The 9,254-nt window shown below is 37.6% G+C and overlaps 1 protein-coding gene across 1 annotated transcript; it reads right to left on the bottom strand.

The window, feature by feature from the left end:
* Window positions 1–4,646: 4,646 nt before the first annotated feature.
* Window positions 4,647–8,583, bottom strand: LOC101482380 (uncharacterized). The gene is made up of 10 exons (XM_004544080.5): window positions 8,300–8,583; window positions 6,993–7,322; window positions 6,719–6,817; window positions 6,545–6,616; window positions 5,896–5,994; window positions 5,592–5,777; window positions 5,447–5,494; window positions 5,289–5,351; window positions 5,149–5,178; window positions 4,647–5,057 (listed from the first exon to the last, which is right to left on the bottom strand). The coding sequence occupies exons 1-10, from the start codon at window positions 8,370–8,372 to the stop codon at window positions 4,999–5,001; spliced, it is 1,059 nt and encodes a 352-aa protein (XP_004544137.3). The 5' UTR covers window positions 8,373–8,583; the 3' UTR covers window positions 4,647–4,998.
* Between the last annotated feature and the right edge of the window lie 671 nt (window positions 8,584–9,254).

Below are 9,254 nucleotides of genomic sequence, written 5' to 3'. Positions count from 1 at the left end.
GGGTACACGCAAGACCACAGGTTCTATTTAAAGGGTCCATCCGGAAGTATATTTGGCACTGACAAAAAAAAAAACGGGTGGGTGGGCCTAATTCAAACACAACTTTCAAAATAAAGGTATTTTTTCATTGGTGCAGTGTGTACAGAGAAAACAGCCAAACAGAGACGTACTTGTTGTGCAGTGTAGCCTTTAGTGGACGATTTTAACTTCTTTTTTTAACTTAACTTTGTCTTGTGTATCCTGTTATGATCTCATTATGCATCATATCCAAGCTTGCTTTTGCAAAACAAAAAGCAGAAGAAACACATTAATCAGTAAATTACTTTTTGCTAGCAGGACAGAAAAGACCATCAGTTTGTCATTTTGTTCAGTGTGCGATGTGTGGTGTTAAATTTAAGGTGAGGGAGCTCTTAACAATTAGTGTTATCATAATAATCTACACCAGTGTCTGCATTATGGACGGGCTCCAGGGGTCCAGGCTGTCCAAAAAGGTCACTTTTCCCCATCAGCTGAATTCTACTGACCTACTTTGACAGTTATAAGTAAAATTGAGTAGATTTGGTAATAAAATGTGTTTTTATTTATGCATTATTTAGGTGTGCTGAATCTAATTTCCCCTGTTCAAGCAAGTTACCCATCCAGTCCATCTGCTCTGGCGCTGACCATGCACAATACAATTAAAACTATTGTTTAAAATAACACATCATCATTCTGCATGATATGGCTGATTAATGAGTCTGTATCAATGGTGTCAAACCAACATAACTTTTTAAAGTTTTTTCGAAGTTGTTTTTTTTTCCCCGTTTTTTTTTTTATCTTGGTTTTGCGCTTCATTTTTTTTTTTTTTTTTTTTTTTTTTTGTGCTATGCGAGGTATGTAGTTTGGACTCTTGCTTTATTTGTGTTCTGGTTACCATTTGTTGTTTAGGGATTTTGAATGCTTGTGAATACGATTAAGTGTCTCATCTTAAACCCTTAAATTCTAAATTTGAAGCTCTTGAGTGGGATCCATGTTTATGATTTTTGAGGTCGATTCCTGTTGTACTTTGAAAGATGTTATCTCTGGTATCTTGCTGTGACTTTTACTTCCTGCCCACCTCCCTCACTCACTCTCTCTCTCTCCATGAGCAGCACTTGATCCATTATAAAAAAAAAACATGCTTGTTTGTTTAAACCCATGCACAAATGTGAAGATTTGCAATTTTAATTGAATTTGAATGGATATTTTCAAATTGTACTTTTTCATTTGCTTCCACATGACGTCAGCTGTTAGCGAATGTAATTCATTAGAGATCGATTCTAGTACAATTTGAATGAGTCAAACAGATTTACAGAACAAAAGCTGACACTGTTTTGTAGTTGCATAAACAGCCATTTGTTTGCAGTAGATCTATATTTATATCAGATCTATATCCGACACTGAAAAATGTTAATGTGCTAGCTGACATAGGGCGACATCTACTGGTCTTTTATCATAACTACTCGTAACAACAACACTGCTGTTCACACAACATCTGCATCTGCTCCTTGCGTGCATCTGAACAGACAACCTGTTGACCACAGCTGGACTGACCATGGGGCATACAGGGCATATATCGGTTTGGATATCTGGTGAGAGGGAAATATGAAGATGAAAACGGGAGATGTCCTTACTGAATGAGAGCTGAACAGGTGATGGAGAAACAGGTTTACCTTTTAGGAGACGAATGAGTTGAAGGGAAGTTACGAACCGTTTCTGACAGTTGCTGACAGCTGGTAACTGTACTGGGACGGGTCTAAAGGTTTGCCTTGGGTCAGGTAGGGCATTAACAGGGAAAGGGGGGCACAAAGAAATAGTTCTTTCTTATTCTCATTTAGAATGTCTAGCTTTTAATAAATAATTATCAGAATCTTACAATCAAAGTGGTCATCTGATTTAAAATATATAGAAATCATACATATATACCAACAGGACAGTGTACACCACTGTCACAAAAGCGTTTTTGTTCATTTAAAGGCTTTATGGCTTTTCCTATATTACCTAGTACGCTGGTTTTTAGTCAAAATGCCCAGGCTGATTTTTTGTCGCAGTCCAGCCCTGCTGCTGACACAAACAACCCAAAGTGACAATAAAGCTGTGCAGTGACTGGAGGATTATAGAATTAAATATGTGATCAAATATTATAAGGAAAACGTCTTTTGGGAGCCAAGGTACAATTTAATATCCATTACAAATTGTACAGTTCTTGGTTGATTTGATTGTCATATAGTGATCCAGGAGGTCTTCCTGATTTATGCACTCCCCCAAAACAAAGAAAAACAATCTTTTGTTCACAGTGTTACATGTTAATGTGTGGGATCAGTGTTATTTTTAGATTTATAAGACAAAAGATGAACAGTTTAAAAGTCGATTTCCCACTACTGCAAGGCTGCAGGCTCCCTGGCCCCTTAGAGATCTCTACATTTCAGTAGAAATGCACCTGTAGGAGAAAAGGTACTGTAGCAAAGCTCAGCGATAAAATGATACAAATTCTCTACAAATTCTCTTTAACATACCAGGTTTTCAGCTGTTGGGGATTTCACAAAAGAGAAAAGTCTAACCACAAACCACTTGTGAATGGAGGATTATCCTAGTTGGGGGCAGGGATAGCTCAGTAGGTAGAGTGGTGGCCCCATGATCGGAAGGTCGGGGGTTCGATTCCCCTGAACAGCTACCCAGAGGTACCCCTGAGCAAGGTACCGTCCCTACACACTGCTCCCTGGGCGCCCAATGGCTGCCCACTGCTTCACTGAGTGAATGGGTTAAATGCAGAGAGGGATTTTCCCCACGGGGACCAATAAAGTACACTTTCTTTCTAGTTCTGTATTGGAAACTTGCAGCATAACTGTTTTGTGGCTGTCACTAGCAGCAGTTTCCATCTTTGTTGGCCATCTGAGTCCTCAGTCGGTGTAGCCCAGCTGTCCTCCGGCAGCAGAACAAAGTCCCTGTCCTCACGTTTGACTACAAACAGCTCCACATACACGGGCTGGCCACGCTCAGCTACTATTGGATGGTAAAAATGGGAATAGAAAGACCTATATGAGAAATCTGCAGATAAACATGTCTGAGTAAGACCCACCACATTTTAATCATATTAACAAATACAAAAAATATTTTTTAAAACAAAAATAGGAATGAAACTTTGACTTTTGGCAATTCTCAGTTCAGTTCTTGTTCCTTTGCTCCTCAGTTTAAGTGGGCGCTCTGACTTTTTTTTTGCTGAACCCTGATGCCTAGTTGAGTCATTTGAGTTAGTGCAAAGCTGCACTGCACAGTGAGACAAAAGGAAAAGGAAACTAGAATGAGTGACAACTATCTTTAAAAAAAAGTGTGAAGTGTGTCATCGTCCACTGTGCAGTACTTAATTTACATGCAATAACTCACACTGTAAATATATAACATTATTTATATTCTAAAGGCTGATGGTTACCATAGACCGAGTGCCACAGTCACTGAACAGAAAGATGAAAGTGATGGCATCAGCTCATCTTTTCTTGGGTTTACAGTTGGGATTTTGGCCAGAATGAATCCAGACTGTATCCAGATTCAGAGGGAGCATTCTTGCATGCTTGTGTATGGTAATGTTGAAGCCATCTTTGCTGCAGAGAAACTGCTTTGATGACACTTCTGTGGAAAACATGCTTGAATTATTTGATAAACAGAAACTAAAATATATTGTGATATTTCTGTGCATTACCTTTCATCTTCCTTTCACAGATTAGAGGCAAAGACTCAACACTTTTCTGACTCAACTCTGCCACTGCTGGCACGTGCTTCAATGAAAATGGTTATATTTGTGTTATATTTGTGTTGAGTTAAAGAAAAGTTTTGAAAATAAAAGTCCTTTTAGAAGAATACACAATGGGTTTATCTTACTTTTCTTTCTCACAAAACATCCCCAGGATGCAACTGTTAAGATAACCAAGCTGTTACTTTCTTGCAGGAAGTAGTGGCGCTGCTTTGCTATAGCAGTGACTTGGTAATATCCGCTGTGGTCATCTGAGTGTGAATCAATAGAAATAGAAGCACAGACACAACAAACATTTCAAAGCTCCACGCACTTTGAAAGCTACATACCTGTACATATATTGACAGCGCATGACTTACCGTAAACGTAAATGGCCATTAAAAAGATCTGTGAATTTAATCTTTGATATATAGAGAGACATGAGCTCCTCACAGCAAATCAAAGTGGCCTTTTTGATTTTCACAGTGTTTCGAAATAGTTTGAAACAGCCAGGGTTTCACATTTCAGAATAGGCAGTGAAAAGAAAGTAAATGTCACCAGAATAAACTTGGTCTTCACTCGTGGTTGCTGAGTCTGAGTGCGAGGGCGCCGCTGGTTGTTGTTAGCTTTAATTGCCACCTCTCCCACCAGGAGGGTAAAAGCAACCCAGCAGATCAGAAAGTGATCTGCAAACTGATGCAGCCAGTAGACAGTGAGGTGTCTGCCCACACAACATGAGCATCGTGTGGTCACCCTCTGGTGTTATCAGTTTTTCAAGATGGGTTTCTCCCCAACTTGTTAAAGTTACAGTCACTGCGTGCGTGTGTGTGGGGGGGCGGGGGATTTTGTTTCTAAGAAAAAACATCTTGAATTTTTCTCTTTAAAATAATAGAAAGGCAATAAAACAGTTTTTATTTTTTAGAAAGTCTTATTTCAATGTCATACACACAGGCTCAATACAACAATCTGTAAGTTTAAACAGCACACATCTCTACAGTCACACAACTCTGTACATAGTGGTAAACATATCAATAGAAGACATTTTTAGTATATTCATCATACAATCAGTTTATATGTGAAGACACTGATGAACTTTATTCTAACAGCATTCAAGAGAATAGTGGAATGCAGTGCACTTACAGTACAAACAAATACAAAAGACATGGATCACCTTAAAGGAGTAAAATAGAAAAGAATTCGTAGCCCTCATTCTCAAATGAGATTTAAACTCCTTCATTCGTGCCCTTCATTCTCTACAGCTGGCTGAGCTGTTCGGTGCTCATGTTGTAAATCGGGTTTTTGTATTCACAGTCTGAGAGGGAAAGAGTGGAAAATCGGGAGAGCAGTTCAGTGCACAGTATTATTCCATCTCTAACATGCCCACAGATGAAGTCAGCACTCACTGTCTTTGTTTTTCTTCTTCTCGCGGCCTGCTGGTAAAGAAACAGGTGAGGAAAGAACAGAAGTCAGTGTTTTGTGCTTATTCTCCAACAGTGACAAATAATTCTGATCATTTGGAGAAAACTCAGCGAACACTAACTACCTCTCTTTTGATTCTCCGCCTGCTTCGACTTGACGTGTTGCTTGCGGAGATCATGTTGGTTTACTGTGAAATAAAATGGATGAGTCAAAATCAGACAGAACTGAAATGATGATAGCATCATTATAAAAATAAAAGATGACTAGAATTGCTCATTCTACCGTAATAATGCTGACTGAAACTTGGTGGCCGTAATCTGCTGAAAAGCTCTAATGGGGTAAGAGAAGATGGTTACTTCACACTATTACAATTTAGAAGTCACCAACAATGCAAACTGCAGTAAGCATATTGACTTTTTCTAAGCACCTAAATGAAATCTATGTTTGGTTCTCTGACTTTCCACCCTTTCAAAGCGAAACTGATCCAAATTTGGATAAATTCCACCGCTGCTTTGACCAGACTGTTGAGGCTGGGTCCTGTCCAGATAGTGCACAGCTCCGTGTGGATTACTTCTGGTGGGGTCAGCACTGGTTGGGAACTGGTCATCATTTTCTATTGTTTGAGAACATTATATACTGAACTTTTTTTTTTCATTTTTCAGTTGATATACAATGACTTCAAAATGTTTGTTTAATAGTGAGGAAGAGAAGAAAAAGATGAGTAAACTCACCATAAACAAGATCATGAGTGTAGGGTCTTACTGCCTGTGGTACATGTACATGCACACCTACTGGTATGTTGATTGTTGTCATGGGTGGGGCACTGGGACCTGCAGTGAAACATTAGCAGAGTAACTGAAAGAGCTCTTCTGTTTGGTTCTGCTAAACATGAAGACAGCTTCACAAACAAAAAAGGGATGAATTAAATATGCAATTAACTGTCAAAGAGTGAATAAATGGTTGAAATAGCACCTTTAAAGTACGTTGGTTAACAATTGACCTAACAGTTACTTAATGATATTGATTAAAAACATCAAATTATTTTGTAAAAGTATAAATGAACAGCTGAAAGGTAGTACACAGTCTATGATTTGATAGATAAAGACATGTTTTGTAGTTTTACCTCTGTATAGTGTGTTATGTATATTGTTGATATTATAATGCAAATTCACATGAACATTAAACATAATGGATAGCCATGAAAGTGATACTTGTATATGTATTTTATGCATCTGTCATACAATTTTAAACAGTAAGAAAGTAGTTAAATGATTTTAAAGCAAACGTTATTCTCTGTGAATACAAATTTCAAATGTCTTCTAGTTTACATCGAACAAATGAACATTACTGGAGTGACACAGAGTTGAAATTGTTGCTTACCCGGAGCAGCTGCACTACTGGGAATGACCGTACTCTTCTCTACTTTGCTGTTGCTTTTGTTGTTACGGATATCTACATCAGAATCAAAAAGTGAGTTCAATATACAATGAGCCTCCTAAACAATCACTAAAACACTCAGCTTTGACTTTAAATTTCAGACAGAACAATTCTCACCTTTGCATTTTTTGTAAGTGTAGTAGCCACCAGTACCCAGCAGAAATAGAGCAGTCACACCAGCACAGATGTATATCACCAGCCATGGGATTTTTGTACCTGCATGAAGAGTTGCGGTTTAACAAGATCTATATCACAGGAAACAGAAACTTATTTATTTGTCCTTTTCGTGTGTGCTGGGTCTTGACATTTGTCATCCAAGGACAGAAGAAACAGTACAGGCCGCTGCTTAATATTGAATAAACTTAAAATCTACAAGTAAAAATCCACTTACCTATTTCATCCAGCACCACTCGAACACATTTTCCCTCCTCCTGTATACAGTGGTAAAATCCTATGTCAGCCTTTTCAAGATCATCAATTCTGATAGAGTAGTTCCCCTCTGAGCCCTGGTTTGGAAAGACTTTCACTCGGCCATTTCTGGGGTCCAGGAATGTAACGTGCCCTTTTGATGAGAGATTGAGCAATTGCCCTGAGCCACTGTAGTTCCACGTCACCCATTTGAACTTGCTTGTTTGAATGTTGCATGGTAGAAGCACAGATGAACCAAGTGGAACCTTCAGTCTGTGCTCTTCACCGATTTCTCCTAAATGTTCACAGGAGTCTTCATCATAAAGGGAAAAATGAAACAAAATAGAAAGTTTAGGTCACTCCCTTAAAGGATGTGGATTGTGACAAAGACTAATAATGTATAAGTGATAACCTTAATCATCATTTTTAAAACCATTAACAATCTTATATGGCCCACCCACAAACAGGTAAAAAATGACCCTGTGTTACTATATCAAGGAGAAAAAGATCTTTTATGCAAATGTTAAAATAAAGTTAAAAATCAAGCAGATATACTCTTTAAAATGCAGATAAACAGCAGTTTAGTTAAGTTTAAGCCAAAGTTGAACATTTCCTTTGTGTTTTCTTCAGGTGTTATGAGTGATCTTAAGATCACTTCATCTTTAGAAAAGAGGTTGCTGGTAGACTTTAGATCGCTGAAAGTTTACCTTGTTTCGTTTTCAGAATAGTTTTAATAATATTTAATAATATTATTATTTTGTGAATTTGCTCTGCAAATACCTTTGCATGACATAGAGTTCACCTTTTCTGCAATAAACACAAGTTGCCATGTGTCACTGTCAGAAAAAAACACATTGTCCCACCTCCGCACTGAGGTCTGGTTGGAATCCCTCACTGGTCATTCAGACCAAGTTTATTATTTAATTTAACTCTGTAGATGTCTCTTTTTTAAAAAAAATCCAATGTCATGTCCCAGTTTTGCAACTGGTTTTAACCAGCTTGCTCTAAGATAGTTTATAGAAGATTTTACCCTAACATGATAGTTAAGTGATAGTTTAACGGTCTAAATACATTAAGTGTACTTTTCATTGGCCAGATTCTGAGCTCTTCACTCAGTAGAGTCAAATATTTACAAAAAGAAAAGAAAAAGAAAAAAAAGAGAGAATTGGAAGAAAACCTGACAGACTTATGTAGACATATATTTTCTAAACATTACATTAAAACTGGTTATTATTTTTTTACATTTTTAACATTATATTTTAAGATTTCTTAAAAAAACAAAAAACTTACCATTTGAAGAAACACAAGTGAAGCACAGGGCAAAAAGGAGAGTCCACCTGGCAACGTGCATCTTCATCACCATCTTGTACAGTGTGAGCAGCACCCTGACGATGATATATTAACCTGTTCAAGCATCACGGAACAAAACCACAAGACCACCAGTTTCACTTCTTTGAAGAAATTCTTTATATTAACTGCAGCCAGATTAACGCAATCATTATTTTAACTGAGCAGCAGTCATGAAAAAACCCCCAAATGAAACCAAATGACTAAAAAAAATATCTTTCAAACAGTGATAATGTACTTTTGACAGACAGCAGAAAGGACCTGATGCAAAAGTCTGCTTCAGACCACTTCCTGTGGAAATGATGTTGATGTTTCCGGAGTACGAGATACAAAGAAAGATAAATATATGAAGTGATCATTGTCATGTTCAATGTCACATGCAGGTTTTCTTTTAATCAACATAGGATCCAAGTGTTGTGTTTTAAGTGAATTGGTTAATCAAAATTTCAGTTACTCAGCAATAGACAAAGACTCTGAGATGGGCCATGCTGTACATCAGATTTAAATTTTCATATAAAAGTTCTAATAGAATTGTTTAAATGTACATTAATACTTGGTGTGGTTTGGTAAACTGTAAGTAAATAAAGGTCACTGCCTCTGTCACTCAAATCCACGCCTCTGCAGTGTTTTGTCATGGTTTAAGGTTTCACAAGGTTGGGAAAGTTTCCAAGTCAGTCAAGGTTCAGTGCCACCTCAATTCTAATTTTGCTGATTCTGTTTTGAGAATTCATGGGTTAGGATTATATTTAAATATGTCTAAGGTGTTTTTCTGTCACTGTGTGGTATGAAATATCAGTCTATATGAATTTAAAGAGCTGGCAAACAACAGATTCACAATTCCAAAATAAAGGGACTTCATCTATCAGGTCATAGGTTAACCAGCTGAAGCCATGTGTGT

The sequence above is a fragment of the Maylandia zebra genome, linkage group LG14 (assembly GCF_041146795.1).
Source record: "Maylandia zebra isolate NMK-2024a linkage group LG14, Mzebra_GT3a, whole genome shotgun sequence".
Classification (NCBI taxonomy): Eukaryota; Metazoa; Chordata; class Actinopteri; order Cichliformes; family Cichlidae; genus Maylandia; species Maylandia zebra.
This window is presented reverse-complemented; position numbering and strand designations above follow the sequence as displayed.